The sequence below is a fragment of the Saccopteryx leptura genome, chromosome 12, assembly GCF_036850995.1.
Source record: "Saccopteryx leptura isolate mSacLep1 chromosome 12, mSacLep1_pri_phased_curated, whole genome shotgun sequence".
Taxonomy (NCBI): domain Eukaryota; kingdom Metazoa; phylum Chordata; class Mammalia; order Chiroptera; family Emballonuridae; genus Saccopteryx; species Saccopteryx leptura.
Genome location: NC_089514.1, coordinates 43821406 through 43837685, shown reverse-complemented (window position 1 = coordinate 43837685; position 16280 = coordinate 43821406). Strand labels below are relative to the sequence as shown.

Here is a 16280-nt window from a genome sequence, read left to right as displayed (position 1 = left end):
AGATATGACTATTATAAATATCTACGCACCTAATATAGGAGTGCCTAAATATATAAAGCAGACTTTGATGGATATAAAGGGCGAGATCAACAGCAATACTATAATAGTAGTGGATATCAATACCCCACTAACATTACCAGATAGATCCTCAAGAAAGAAAATTAACAAAGAAACAGCAGACTTAAAGTGCACACTAGATCAATTTAGTAAATATCTTCAGACCCTTTCACCCTAAAACAGCAGAATATACATTCTTTTCAAGTGTTCATGGTACATTCTCTAGGATAGATCACAAATTAGGGCACAAAAGCGATCTCAACAAATTTAAGAAGATAAATCATATCAAGCATTTTTTCTGATCACAATGGCATGAAACTAGAAATCAACCACAACAGAAAAACTGAAAAATACTCAAACACTTGGAAACTAAATAGCATGTTATTAAATAACAAATAGGTTAACAATGAGATCAAAGAAGAAATAAAAAAATTCCTAGAAACAAATGATAATGAGCATAAAACAACTCAAAATTTATGGGACACAGCAAAAGCAGTCCTGAAAGTTCACAGCTAGAAAAAGCTCAAATAACTTAACCCTGCATCTAATAGAAATAGAAAAAACAACAGCAAGTAAAGCCCAGAGGTAGTAGAAGGTAGGAAATAATAGAGATCAGAGCAGAAATAAATGACATAGAGGCTAAAGAAATAATACAGAAGATCAATGAAACAAGGAGATGGTTCTTTGAAAAGGTAAATAAGATCAATGAACCTTTAATCAGATTCACCAAGAAAAAAAGAGGACTCAAATAAATAAAATTAGAAATGAGAGTGGAGAAATAACAACTGACACAACAGAAATATAAAAGGATTGTAAGAAAATACTATGAAGAACTGTATGCCAAAACATTAGACAACCTAGATAAAATGGACAAATTCCTTGACACATATAAGATTTTAAAAATCAATTGGAAAGAATCAGAAAACCTAAATAGACTGATTACAACAAATGAGATCGAAACAGTTATCAAAAAACTCCCAACAAACAAAAGCCTGGGGCCCGATGGCTTCACAAGTGAATTCTACCAAATATTCAAAGAAGAACTAACTCCTATCCTTCTCAAGCTATTTCAAAAAATTCAAGAGGAAGGACAACTTCCAAGCTCCTTTTATGAGGCGAGCATAATTCTGATTCCAAAACCAGGCAAAGACAACACAAAAAAAGAAAATTATTAGCCAATATCCCTGATGAATTTAGATGCTAAAAATTCTCAACAAAACATTATCCAACCAGATACAGCAATATATGAAAAAAAAAATCATACACCATGATCAAGTGGGTTTCATTCTAGGTAGGCAAGACTGGTACAATAGTCTCAAATCAATGTGATTCATCGCATAAACAAAAGGAAGGAGAAAAACCACATAATAATTTCAATAGATGCAGAAAAAGCATTTGATAAAATCCAGCACCCATTTATGATAAAAACTCTCAGCAAAGTGGTAATACAGGGAACATACCTCAACATGATAAAGGCCATCTATGACAAACACACAGCCAACATCCTACTCAATGGGCAAAAATGAAAAACAATCTCCTTAAGATCAGGAACAAGATATGGGTGCCCCTTTCACCACTCTTATTCAACATAGTCCTGGAAGTCCTAGCCACAGCAATCAGACAACAAGAAGAAATAAAAGGCATCCTAATTGGAAAAGAAGAAGTAAAACTATCATTATTTGCAGATGATATGATATTGTATATAGAAAACCCTAAAGTCTCAGTCAAAAGACTAATGGACCTGATAAATGAATTCAGCATGGTGGCAGGATATAAAATTTATACTCAGAAATCAGAAGCATTTTTATTTACCAACAAAGAACTGTCAGAAAGAGAAATTAAGGAAACAATCCAACCTTCACTATTACAACCAAAAACATAAAGTACCTAGGAGTAAATTTAACCAAGGAGATTAAAGACTTGTACTCAGAAAATTATAAAACATCGATAAAAGAAATCAAGGAAGATACAAACAAGTGGAAGCATATACCAAGCTCATGGTTAGGACTAATAAACATCATTAAAATGTTTATATTACCCAAAGCAATTTATAAATTCAATGCAATACCAATTAAAATGCCAATGTCATACTTCAAAGATATAGAACACATATTCCAAAAATTTACATGGAACCAAAAAAGAACACGAATAGCCTCAGCAATCTTGAAAAGGAAGAATAAAGTGGGAGGTATCACACTTCCTCATATCAAGTTATTCTACAAGGCCATTGTACTTAAAACAGCTTGGTACTGGCATAAGAACAGGCATATAGATCAATGGAACAGAACAGAGAACCCAGAAATAAACCCACTCCTTTATGGACAACTGATATTTGACAAAGGAGGTAAGAGCATACAATGGAGTAAAGACAGCCTCTTCAACAAATGGTGTTCGGAAAATTGGACATCTACCTGCAAAAAAATGAAACTAGACCACCAACTTACACCATTCACAAAAATAAACTCTAATTGGATAAAAGACTTAAATGTAAGGCGTGAAACCATAAGCATCTTAGAAGAAAACAGGCAGTAAACTCTCTGATATCTCTTGCAGCAATATATTTGCCTATTTATCTCCACAGGCAAGTGAAATAAAAGAAAAGATAAACAAATGGACTATATCAAACTAAAAAGCTTCTGCACAGCTAAAGACTATAAGAACAGAATAAAAAGACAAACTACACAATGAGAGAACATATTCGACAATACGTCTGATAAGGGGTTAATAACCAAAACTTACAAAGAACTTGCAAAACTCAACACCAGAAAGACAATCCAATCAAGAAATGGGCCAAAGAAATGAATAGACACTTCTCCAAAGAGGACATTCAGATGGCCAATAGGCATATGAAAAAATGCTCAACATCACTAATCATTAGAGAAATGCAAATTAAAACCACAATGACATATCACCTCAAACCAGTCAGAATGGCGCTCATCAACAAAACAACACAGATTAAGTGCTGGCGAGGATGTGGAGAAAAGAGGACCCTCCTGTACTGCTGGTGGGAATGCAGACTGGTGCAGCCACTGTGGAAAATAGTATGGAGATTCCTCAAAAAATTAAAAAGTGAACTGCCTTTTTACCCGGTTATCCCACTGTTAGGAATATACCACATGTACACCATAGCACTGTTTCAAAAGGAGAAATGCACCCCCATGTTTATTTCAGCATTGTTCACAATAGCGAAGATCTGGAAACAGCCCAAGTGTCCATCAGTGGACAAGTGGATTAAAAAGCTGTGGTACATTTATACAGTGGAATACTTTGGGGCCATGAAAAATAAGGAAATCTTACCTTTTGCAACAACATGGATGGATATGGAAACTATTATGTTAAGTGAAATAAGCCAGGCAGAAAAAGAAAAATATTACACTCATTTGAGGAATCTAATGGAACAATGTGAACTGAGGAATGGAACTGAGACAGAGGAGAGATCAAAGGGACCAGAGGAAAAGGGGATGACAGGATGGGATGGACCTGAAGGGGAGGAGTCATGGGGAGGGGGGCAAGGGAGAGGTTGAGGGGAGTACGGGAGAGGGGCGATGCATTCGGGGCAACACCAGATTGTATGTAAACACAACAAGTTAATTTCAATAAAAAATTAATAAAATTCCATCAAAAAAACATACTTGATGGCTTGAATGAAAGAAAAGATTTAGTTGTAAGTTAAACCCAGAAAGTCGAGTAAAATAAAAGGGTGATCCCTTTTACTGTTCCTATACCATTTGAGAATCTGTAAAAGGTTTCATATTCCACTCTTTGAAAAGACTGAAGTCCAAACTGCATTCCCACTGGATTTTTATTTAATTATGAAAAGTTACCTGTAGTTTTGTCCTCCATGAACATGTCGAAGGCGATCCTGCCGACAGGGCCGGCGTCTGCAGGGGAGCGCTCGTGCTGGGGCAGGGGGGCGCTGCTGAAGGTGTCCAGCATCACCGTCCTCTGGTCGGCAGAGCCCGCGATGAGCACGTTGTCCACGGCCCAGTCGTTCTGGTCCAGGCCGTCGTGTTGCGGCTGCCACCAGCGGAATCGAGTAGCCGCCTCTTTAGCATCAGGAGGGAGAAGGATATTCACAAATCTGTACGAAAATGATGGTGGGGGTGGGGAAAGTCTTGTCAAATGTCTCATATAAGGAAAAGATTTACAACCATGTCACATAGTGGGTGAAGAGAGGACATTGACTAAAATTACTTTAAAAAACCACGATGAATTGGCTTGATCGTATGAAGTCTCTCGAGTGACTCAAGTGGGGAAACAGAATGTGAATAATTCAAGTCTCTCGGAACCACCAACTTACTCAGCTGCCCCCAGGCAGGCCTTGGAGGGACTCCAAAACTTCCTGCTTGCCTGGCTGCTCCGGATCTGTAGGCCTGGATTATACACACTTAGCTAGACAGAAGCCACTGACTTTTCTTTTGTCACCTTGGAGTTAATTTCATCTGGTTCCTTCTCCTGGCTCCTTGATTTCATTCTGCTCCCAATAAAGACCGGCAGTTTGCTCAAAATATGTGCACTAGATTGTGGCAGGATGTCTGGACATTCCTGCCTGACAGCAACAGGCTGTGTGTAACTACTTTATCAGTTGCTTGTGGTTTGACATTAATTTTGTCATTATGTTTTATTGAAAACATTATACTAAGAAATGCTGAGTGAGCACCATGGGCTAACAAGGCCAGTAAGCCATCCCTGACTTAGTCACTAAGGACAGACATGGAAAACCATGGCTCCATGCTCCGACATGCACCTTAACCAGCTAGAAATAATACCTCTTAGTCACAACTTACATTCACAACTCATAAAGTCTGCTGGGGAAAATAATTTCCTGAGGTTTATTCTCCTCTGCCTAAAATCTCCCTTTAATCCATGCTAACTCAGCTCCCTTTACTTTCAAAGGTTGCCTCTTACTATTAGTGCTTCAGGACAGAGCCAACAAGTCCGAGTTCATCCTGTGAAGGACCCTTAGGCTGAGAGCTCTGATGATGACCCTTGTTATTTTTGTCTTTTACACAGAAGAGATTTTGTTATTTTAGTTTTGTTTACATGTATCTCGTTGTTAGTTTCCTTTTCCCTTCTCTCATTTATGTCTTTCTTGAGGAACAGTGAACAGGTTAGATGCAGTGTTCCAGATGGGGATCAATCAAGATCCATTCAAAGCTAGGATGCTTTTACATGGGTCTGGGACGCTGAGGACCTAGGTTCAAAACCCCGAGGTTGCTGACTTGAGTGCGGGCTAACCAGCTTGAGTACGGGGTTGCTGGCTTGAGCGTGGCATCATAAACATGACCCCATGGTCGCTGGCTTGAGCAAGGGGTCACTGGCTCAGCTGGAGCTGCCCACTCAAGGCACATATGAGAAAGCAATCAATGATCAACTGAGGTGCTGCAACTATAGGTTGATGCTTCTCTCCCCCCTTCTTTTCTCTCTCTCTCTCAAAAAAAAAAAAAGAAGGGCAAGGGGATGTTTTTAGTTGATTTCCAGTACCTGGATTGTAAATACTTTTTGGGACATGACAGCTTATTGGATCCTGGTCTTAGGGAAGGAGAGTGCAGATTGTGAGCCCTAGTCTTTCACTGTGTAGTTACGAAGAGTTTGGAGACCATCGGTCTGAAGAAAAACAGTCTTTTTCAAAGTTCATTTCCTCATGCATCTCAATTTTGAAGGTCATCTGTACCCCTTGAACCCTCTTTTTGTATGTTCATTCTGTAAGGTCTTTCTACAATTTATTTCCATTGATTTGGTGTGTTTAACATTTTAAAATTTACTCAATAATATCAGAAATCTATCCCTTCCTGGAGGGATGCACAATCAAACTTCATTACCCAGAGCAATGATCTTTTAGCTTTTTCTTTCCCGTTTCTAAATGAATTTATCTGATAAATTGTTGACCACCTTTTAGAAACCTTTGGAGTAGGAATTTATTGAAGGCTCCTGACAGTTTAAATCATGACCACTGTTCCTACCTTGGTCAATTAGTTTCTCCTCTAGAAAACGAAAGTAGATTAGACAGTTATTCTATTTTTAATTTTTTTCTTTTTTAGAGAGAGACAGAGAGACAGAGAGAGGGACAGATAGGGAAAGATAGACAGCAAGGGAGAAAGACAAAAAACATCAATCCTTTTTTGCAATACCGTAGTTGCTCATTGATTGCTTTCTCATATATGCCCTGAGTGGGGGAGGAAGGGCTACAGCCAAGCCAGAGACTGCTTGCTCAAGGCAGTGACCTTTGGGCTCAAGCTGGTGAGCCGGTCCTCAAGCCGTGACCTCGGGATTTTGAACTTGGGTCCTCTGAGTCCCAGACTGATGTTCTATCCATTGCGCCACCACCTGGTCAGGCTAGACAGTTATATTTTGATCCTACAGAAACATAACTTTCTTCTCCCTGTACATATCAGGATCTCACACTTGAGAGTATCACTTTTTCTTCCTTTCTCTTTCCCTTTCTCTTCCTTTCCCCTCCCTCCCTTCCTTCCCTCCCTCCCTCCCTCCTTCCTTCCTTCCTTCCTTCCTTCCTTCCTTCCTTCCTTCCTTCCTTCCTTCCTTCCTTCCTTCCTTCCTTCCTTCCTTCCTTCCTTCCTTCCTCCCTCCCTCCCTCCCTCCCTCCCTCTCTCCCTCCTACCCTCTCTCTCTCTCTCTCTCTCTTTTTTTTTTGAGAGAGAGGCAAGGACAGAGATGAGAATTATCAACTTGTAATTGTGGCACCTTAGTTGTTCATTGATTGCTTTCTCATATGTGCCTTGACCAGGGGACTCCAGCTGAGCCAGTAAGCCTTGCTCAAGCTACCGACCTTGGGCTCAAGTCAGTAACCTTGGGCTTCAAGCCAGCTACCTTTGGGCTCAAGCCAGAAACCATGGGATCATGTCCATGATCCCATGCTCAAGCTGGTGACCCTGTGCTTAAGCCAGGTGAGTCCATGCTCAAGCTGGTGGCCTTGGGGTTTCAAACCTGGGACCTAAGCATCCCAGGTTGATACTCTAGCCACTGTGCCACCACTGGTCAGGAGAATCTTTATCACTTTCCATGGAGACCAAGTAAATAGTTTATAGGGGTCCTCGTGTTAGAACAGTCTTGACATACAATGTTTTGAATTTACGACGCTCACTCCCATAAAATCTTAAAAAAACTGAGATGGTGTGTTTTAGTTTACGCTGTTGTTGTACTTACGGGCTACATGGGTGAACTAGTTTGGTTGTGCATATCAGAAGGATATGCAGTAACACAGCCTATGAGTGAGGAAGTTGGCATTCCCCAATATGCTTACCTATGCCATTTTAGACTGTTAAAAGTACAACTGTTCTGTTTGTGTTAGGCTAGGGTTTGTTTCGACTTACACAAAAATTCGGGTTACGTCACTGTCATAAGAATGGAACTGTGTTGTAACCTGAGGACCCCTACCTATACTTGGTCTATTATCTCCTACGAATAGATGAGCACATTTTTTGCAATATGACAACTTAGATTCTATTGGATTCTTTTATTAATATCCAACTTTAATCCAAGTGCAAAACTTAAATTTTTTGCTTGTGACAGAGACTGCTGGCATTTCCTCGATTGCCATTCTCCCTCTTCCTTTATGATAGGAGCTCATCTTTATAGTCAGGCAAGCAGTCATCAGAATAAAGATAATGCGTCCAGACACCCTTGCATCTGGGTGTGTCTCTGTGACTAGGTTCTGGCTACAGGAACGGAATGAAAGCATGGGCAACTGTCAAGAAGTGTCCTTGAAGGGAGACAGCACACCCTCTTGCCTGTCCTCCTGCTGGCGGGAGTGTGCAGAGCCCCTTGGAAGCCCTGTCTTGGGCGTGACCACAGAACAAGGTAGAAGAAGCCTGCGCCTGTAGCCTGCCGCTGGGGGAAGCCCTGCAGCAGCCCTGTGCTATTTACATAAGAAAGGAAAAAATCCCCTTCATTTATGCTATTTTGGGTTTTCTGTCATTCAAGCTGAAGCTATTTTAACTAATATATTGATTAGAAATAATCATTTATAATATTTTAAAATTGCTTTTATTTTACCCAATTTTTAGCCTATACCTGGTTTGCCATGAATTTAGGGATTATCTATGTCTAGTCTGTCTTCATCTTTTCTTTCTTGGGTGGGGTGCGTTTTCTCTTCTGGATTGGGCTGTATTCATTCCTCCCCTCTTCTGTCTCCTCCCCTCTCCTCTCCTCCAACCTTCTCCTCTTCTCCTCCTCTTCCTTCTGCTTCTCCTACTTTAATAAATATGCTCTTTTCCTTTTTAACACCTTTTTGACTTTTCTAATCAGTCACATTAATTGTTTTCTGCCTTTCAAGAATATACATTTTTAAAAATGACCCATGCACTGTGTTTGTTCAGGGTTTTTAAATACGGAATTGAAAACTAGACTCTTTAGATTTTTAAGGATATTTACCTTTTATTGTATTTATTTTCTAGCTTCCAATTCTCTAAAATGGAGTAAACACTATATAAATAAATAATTTTTGTTTCCATTTTCCCACAATGTTGTTGAACTTAATGAATTTATGTGGATTTTTGTTTCATGAATTGACAAGACTTTTTGTGCTGGATCTATCCATTATTGGCCTTGTGATAGTGTATTTTATCTTATTCTGGGATGTGAAAACTAGTTGGTCTTAACAACCCAAGCCAGCTGTTCATCCATTTCAAAACCCTTATCTTCATTTCAGTCTCAGAGACATCCTCTACAGATGAGTAAGGTCGAGGTCCCCTTTGGTGCCTGTGATTGATGACCGGCGGATCTTACCAAGAATCTTTAATAATCATACTAGTTATTAGAGATAAAATAGAATACAAACCCAGGTTTACTGTACTGGTCATAGAAAATTTCCATTAGCAGGTTCCAGGTAATGCCTCCGTTGACAGAATACTCCAAGAGAACACCTTGGTTACGGTTGTTAGGTGTAATCAGACATCCATACATGAAGTAAAACTGGATAAACTCCGCGTTAGTGAGGTTTAGATCCGTGGTGACCAGCAGTCGAGTGCAACCCTAAGGAAAGCAGGATGCAACAGACAGGGATAAGGAACTGTGACTGCAGGTTATAGGTTTTCTATGGCTCCCACCCTTATTTTTATTTTGTATTATAAGTCACACAGAGTTTTTTTAATTTCTATAAACCCATGAAAAGTTTCATAGTTGAATGTATTTATTCTTGGCAAAAGATGACTTCAGTTTCAGAGGAAAATTACTTAGAAATTCTCCAAGGTTTGGAGCATTTCTTGGATATTAAATAACTGTTACAAGTCATTGGTGGGTTAACTGCAAAAGTGTTAGGCACAATGATATTGAATTTTGTTCTCAGTGTATATTGTTTAAATGAAGAAACAGGTAAATATGCCTATAAAATGTAGTATGACTTGGGGTGATGAACATGCAATATATAGATGATGTATTATAGAATTACACCTGAAACCTATATAATTTTATTAACCAATGTCACCCCAATAAATTCAATAAAAATTAAAACAATATACTAAAGCAGTGGTTCTCAAAGTGTGCACCAGGGCACACTGGTGTACCTTAGAAGATTTCCAGGTGCACCCTATGGTATTCCAGAGAAATATGTGCCTGTTGGGGACCAAAAAGCCAACATGGTTTTTGGAGTTTAGATTTTTGCGGGACAGAGGTGTGGGGAATTGACTGTAAGCTGACAGTCTGCCCAACCCCCCACCTCACTTGCCTGATTAGGTTGCAAAAGGCTGTTAAGCTGTGGTGCTGGATTGTTTACACTACCCCCCATGTTCCCCAGAAAGACTGGAGGCAAGTTTCTTCTATCCTTTGTTTGGTGTAAAGTTAAGATGATATGTATGGTGGGGGTTTTCTGCACTTGGTAAAATTCTTGGGTTGCCTTGGAAACGTGATCAGAGACCATTGATTTGCTAATGGCCTCACTTTGCTCTATAAATAAAGCAAGATGCAGTTTTTGGTTGCGCTTTGTTCCTGCCAGCACCTATTACAGGGCCCTCCATACCCTGTATTTTCTTAATTCTGTATATTTTCTTAATTCTGCACCATTTCCACTCGGGACCTGGAATTACTGGCTGCACTGGTTCACGGCATGTGCCCAGGCATAAAAATAAATATAGTTACTCTATTATACCATTTCATTACGGAAATACCGCTCTTTTTGTTAACACATCATTATTATATTTATTGTTAACATATCATTATATTATTTTTAGATAAACACACTCAAGTAAAATGGATAGATTTCTCAAAAAGAAGCATGATATTGAAGAATCCGATTCTGGAAGTGAGCAAAAGTTAAGTGTAAATAAAATAGGACTTCAAGGTTGATGGGCAGAATTTAATTTATAGCATTTTCCATCACTTAACACTGAACAATACGATTGGATTAGAAACCCATTCATGGAAGCTTCAAATGATTTTGGTTTAACATTAACAGAAGAAGAAGAACTGGCAGCTATATTCACTGATTGTGTATTGATGATTAAACATAAGGAATTGTCTCTTGAAGCCTTTTGGATTTCTATAAAAGAAGAATATGTGGCAATATCTAAAAAAGCTTTGAATACTTTACTACAATTTTCAACATCCTAGTTCGGTCAATTAGGATTTTTCTACCCTCAACACAAGAGTAAAAAGAGAGGAATTCTTCAATGTATTGATGAGGAAATGAGAGTTTGCCTTTCAAATATATGCCCAAACATTGAAGAAATTGCTAGGACACATCAGGCTCATGTTTCTCATAAACACAAGAATGAAAAAACTTAACACATTTGTGCTGGGACCTGCTGAATTTACTAAATCTTACTAAGAATGTATCTATATATATAAAAAGATCACTTTTTTGTAGTTTTTTTATTTTTTAACCCCTCTTTTTTACAAATTCTAAAAAGCATAACTCAAAAAATGTAACATAAAAATGTTTTTTAATGTCAGAATAAATTTAATTTTGTTGTATTTATTTCATTTAATTACCATAAAAACATGCTTGGACTTAATATTTGACTTAATTATTATATCATATTTCTCAGAAATTTGTGTATAGTGTGCCTACAGTTATTTTTAGGATTTTAAATGCGCCCTGACTTCAAAAAGTTTGAGAACCACTGTACTAAAGTCCAGCCCGACCAGGTGGTAGCACAGTGAATATAGAGTTGGACTGGGATGTGGAGGACCCAGGTTCTAAACCCCGAGGTCTCTGGCCTGAGTGCGGGCTCACCAGCTGGAGCACGGGGTTGCTGGCTTGAGTGTGGGCTCATAGACATGATTTCATGTTCACTGGCTTGAGCCCAAAGGTCGCTGGCTTGAAGCCCAAGGTCACTGGCTTGAGCCCAAGGTCTCTGGCTTGAGAAGGATTCAGTTGCTCTGCTGTAGCCCCCCTCCCATCAAGGCACATATGAGAAAGCAATCAATAAACAACTAAGATGCCACAATAAAGAACTGATGCTTCTCATCTCTCTCCCTTCCTGTCTGTCTGTCCTTATCTGTCCTTCTCTCTGTCTCTGTCTCTGTCTCTCTCTCACACACACATATACTCTCTCTCTCTCTCTCTCTATATATATATATATACTAAAGTCCAATACACATAAAAAACAAAGTAGACTTTGAATATACATAAACCTGAAATATCAGAATGACAAACGCTAAAGACATTTATGGACACAAATTGTTAGGAGGGCTATTATTATTTTAATACTTAGTGTAATAATAGAATATTTCATTTGATAGAAATCATAATAGTAATCACTTGAATTAAAAAAATCTGGGTAGGCATAAATTAGAGAGCTTTTCAATTCTAGTTAATTTTCCAATAGATGACTTTTTTAAGGGTTAATTAAAAATTTTTTAATTGAATTTATTGCGATGACATTGGTTAATGAAATTATAGTTTCAGGTGTACAGTATATTCTATTGTGTGCTCACCACCCCAAGTCAAGTCTCCATCACCATTTACCCCTCCTTTACCCTCTCCTGCCTTCCCCACCCCTCTTTATCTCTTGTCAAGTCACACGGTATTATAAGACTCACTCTCTTATCATCTCTCTTGTTATACTTGCTCCTAGCATGGTCTCTACCACACAGTAGGCACAGTACTCAGCAAATATCTGCTAAACTCTGAAATTGCAGTATTAGGACTTACTTGCAAAGGGCAATGTATCTAAGAAGATTCTCTTCTAGTTCTTTATAAGATGAGAGCTGGAATTAATGTAACTGTTCCAAGTTTTAATTAAATTATTCCCAGTTATTCATAGGCATTTATAATAATTAGAGATAATGCTTTTAATTTAAAGTTTTATAGCTGATTTTAATGTAATCTCTTTCATTTCATTAATGTGGACAGGCAGCAATTTCTTGCTGAGCCTGTGAGGAGAGCGGGGCCACAGAGTCCCACCCGAGCTAGGAGGGGCGCTGTGAGCAAGTGCTGCCCTCCCTGTCAGCGCTGCTGATCACAGTCATCCTGGATGCGGAGTGTTCTCGTTATTAAGGCCTACGGCGCTGAAAACAAATAACGCACGTCACTGGCACAAGTGCAAATTCTAAAGGAGGGCATGATAGGGAAATAAAGAACTGACAGTGAATTTATAATTTTAAAGAACTACATTGCCTGTGCAGCATATTTAATCATGGTATTGGAGAAACACTACTTTTAAACAAGTCATCTTTGGCAGCAATGTACAATGAGTATAAACTTCTGAAAGAATTTTCTAACACTGCTGCTGTTATTCACAAAATAATCTGCTCTGAATACAAGTATCTAGTAATTACTAACAATTATTATTTCTTGGGTAATTTACAGAAAGGATCATTGTTATTAATAAATTCAGGAAACATAAAGCTCATTTTCCTTATTTTGACTCCTTAAATTCACAATCTGTTGCAAGCTCAAGAGATTTCAAGTACAGCATCGTGGAGATGGAAGGCCTGCTCACGCTGGATGGAAACTGATTTAGTCCCCAAAACGTATACTTAAATGTGCTTCTTGCTGGCTGTACCCTGAATAACCAAACTGCCTCAACTGATTTCTGATAGGAAAATGCTGGAAATAATTAGCATATTCTGATATGTATATGAAGTTGCAAATTCAGATCAGGGTTGTGCATTTAGAGTTTATAACTCTAAAGACTATACTTTCAGGGATCATTTCTATAGTTTGTTACTAGAGTTTATAACTCTGTATCTTTTTTTTTTAATTAAGTGAGGAACAGGGAGGCAGAGACAGACTCCTGCATGCACCCCAACTGGGATCTACCTGGCAAACCCCCTGCCAGGCCATGTTCTACCCTTCTGGGCTGCTGCTCTGTTGCTTGGCAACCAAGCTATTTTAGTGCCTGAGGCGAGGCCACGTAGTAGTCTTCAGTGCCCAGGGCCAACTTTGCTCATACCATTCAGGCCATGGCTTTGGGAGAGGAAGACAGAGAGGTAGAGGAGGGGGAAGGTGGAGAAGCAGATGATTGCTTCTTCTGTGGGAATTGAACCTGCGACTTCCACACACCGGGCTGATGCTCTACCACTGAGCCAACTGGCCAGGGCCATAACTCTGTATCGTGATCTGCCAATTAAACTTCAAAAGAGACTCCACCATTTGGGGGAAACTCAGAGAATGCAGAAATGAATAACCAGTAGCTGAACACTCACCCCGTTGAAATGGAGAGCCATTCCTGAAGCCACAGCTCCACACACCGTACTTAACTTCCCTCCATTCACAGTAAGCCAGTTTTGGTTGGATGGTGCTCGATTGAAGTTGTCTTTGAGCTGAGTTGGAAGGGATGTCTCAGGCTCTTCACAGTATAGGCCTCCCCACTGCTCGTCACAGCTGGGTGTAGAGAAAGAGAAAGGAAAAGTCAACATCAAACCAAGTCCCCACTAGTGTGCTTTCAAATTAGTGAGGCCAACTCTTGCCCCAGTCCCTGATGATGAAAGGTTAGTTATCTTCACAGAGCTTTCCAGAATTCACCTGCTCTTCTTAAGAGTGCTTTAGGTTAAAAATAAGTTGTGAATTAAATGCCTCTAGGTTTCTCTAAAGTAGTGATGTGGGTTTACAGGTGGAGAGAAAGAGGCAACTTCAAAAAGTTTACTAAGACCTGTCTCCACATGCCACAGCCCCGGATGGCTGGGGAACAATCGCAGCTGCCACACTAAGCGGGTAAGCCCTTAGTAATAATTTATGAAAGTGTTCTTTATAACAGCCTTCAGGATAACTGGGAATGCAAGAGGCCGTGTTCCCAACAGCAGAAGGTCCTTTGGATGGGAGCTGCCGTCTCAGACCAATGGACTGACTTCTGTTTGCTGTGGGAGGAAATATGAATACAGAACCGGGAGGCTCAGGAGTCGCAGGGGGCAGTCTGGATGTGGGCTGGAGTCATTAAACAAAAGAAACGCTTCTCGGGTGTGTGGAGACTCGTGGAGACAGACTATGCCTTCTCTCGGCACCTTCATTCCCTCTAACTCATTGCACAGCATAATCTTTGAGAATAAAGCACCGAGGCCTGCAGTACACACAACACACATACAGATGCTATACAGACGCGCATCACATACATCTTATTTGGATCCTTCCAAAGATGCTAAGCATCACTAAGAGTAAAATACTAAGCCTCTCTCTCAAATATGCCTGGTCAATTGATCAGGCATTTATATACTTTCTTATGCAAACAGCATGGGAATACCAACTAAACCACAAGCAAAGCAAATCATTACATATATTCAGACCTAAGTATGGAAAATGCTCAAAGATGTAATCTTTTTGGTCAGAACATACCAAACTCCTGAACCTCTTTTAATGTTTATTTCATGGTTCTGGTGTGTCACAGAAACATAGAAGGAACTACAATATAGTCAGTTACAATTCAGCCTTCTCCTGACAAGACAGCTATTGTTTAGTTCCCAATCTCCCAGCGAGAACGAAGATAGAACCACCATAATCTCCATAGTTAGCTCAGTATCAGATTTTAGGAAAAATGTATAATCTGAGGTAGCTTTGGGAGTGACTCATAAACAAGTTTCAGAAAGATCTTCTGGCTGGAATGTGAGTCAGGAAGTATCTACAGAAGGAAAAAAATAATTGTACTCACACACAGTTTCCCTGCGTGCACCTTCCGTGGCCACTGCACATGTCGACGCAGTCATCCCCGATGTAGACGTTATCTATTGCCCATGTCTGCTGCTTGTCAAAAGGAGCTCGTTGATGCCAACGGAAACGAGTGGCTTGGGACCTTGGAAGAAAAAAGGAGTATAATGAAGGATGTGGTAAAAAAGATATGTTCTGGAGCGTTTAAACAAGTGCATAGAGGAGTGTAGCACAAACTCACAGACATCCCCATTTGTGTTCTGAAAAGAACATTTAATATTTTATGCAAAACGCTGATTAACAAAACCAAACCAAAGTGAACTGCAATAGCTGGAGAATATATTTTGGGCCAATGATCTTTCTGAGTCTTGTAAAAACAGACTGAAACAGAAACTAAAACAAATCCTAAAGCCTACAGCCCCAGGGGAACCTTGAGCCCTGACTCCCATGTGGGAACCTTAGCAGTGAGCCGCTGGGGCCACTGCTGACTATTTGCAAATTAGGTAATTTGGTATTTTCAAATTAGGAAAAGCTGTGGTCCTGAGCGGACAGAGGCCCTCTGTACTTGAGTTGGGAAGCAGAGAGAGGGGCGGATTCCAGCTCCTGTTTGCTCCCTAAAGCCAGACACTTCTGTGCAACGGGCATACTGGTCCACCTCACATGGCATCTGTGACGGATTTTCACGATGAAAGTTTTCAGAAGATAGTAGGAGTGGAAATGAGTGGGATTGGTGGAACCCTAGACAGTTAAATAGATGAAAGAGAAGGTTATAAAGAAGACTACACTTATTTTATATGGATTTAAACACATAAACCCTAAACAGACATTCTCCCATTCCAAATGTAGAAATATTTGCTCAGTTGTACAGTTGCCGGGAGTGTTTTGTTCAGAAACACAAATAAATTTAAGCTTTCAGAGACACTAGATGGCAGTAAAATCCAAAAAATGCCTGAGGCTCTAGTGACTTTGGACAGTCAGGGACCCAGAGAGGAAACGTTAGCCAGAGCAGGTTTTGTTGTTATGGACTCATGGCTGTCATGAACAGACTGTTAATCACCTGGCTGAGATTTATCTGTTTCAGGCAGGACAAAAGACCAAACAAGGATTTCATGTTTTTTAAAAGAAAACATTTCTATTAAGTTTAACAGAGGAGAATCAGATCAGAACGAAAATCTTCACACTGAAA

At 39.6% G+C, this 16280-nt stretch overlaps 1 protein-coding gene and 1 pseudogene across 2 annotated transcripts in view; one reads left to right on the top strand and one right to left on the bottom strand.

The window, feature by feature from the left end:
* The window catches only part of RELN (reelin), a 649217-nt gene that overhangs the window by 46296 nt on the left and 586641 nt on the right, over positions 1-16280 (bottom strand). For both annotated transcript variants that reach the window (XM_066354462.1, XM_066354463.1), the window contains exons 47-50: positions 15099-15239; positions 13663-13840; positions 8855-9048; positions 3882-4138 (exon numbers count right to left, since the gene is read on the bottom strand). In XM_066354462.1, coding sequence (XP_066210559.1) covers positions 3882-4138; positions 8855-9048; positions 13663-13840; positions 15099-15239 — 770 coding nt within the window. The remainder of the gene's footprint in view (positions 1-3881; positions 4139-8854; positions 9049-13662; positions 13841-15098; positions 15240-16280) is intronic.
* LOC136384307 (small nucleolar RNA U3) lies at positions 13146-13254 on the top strand (annotated as a pseudogene).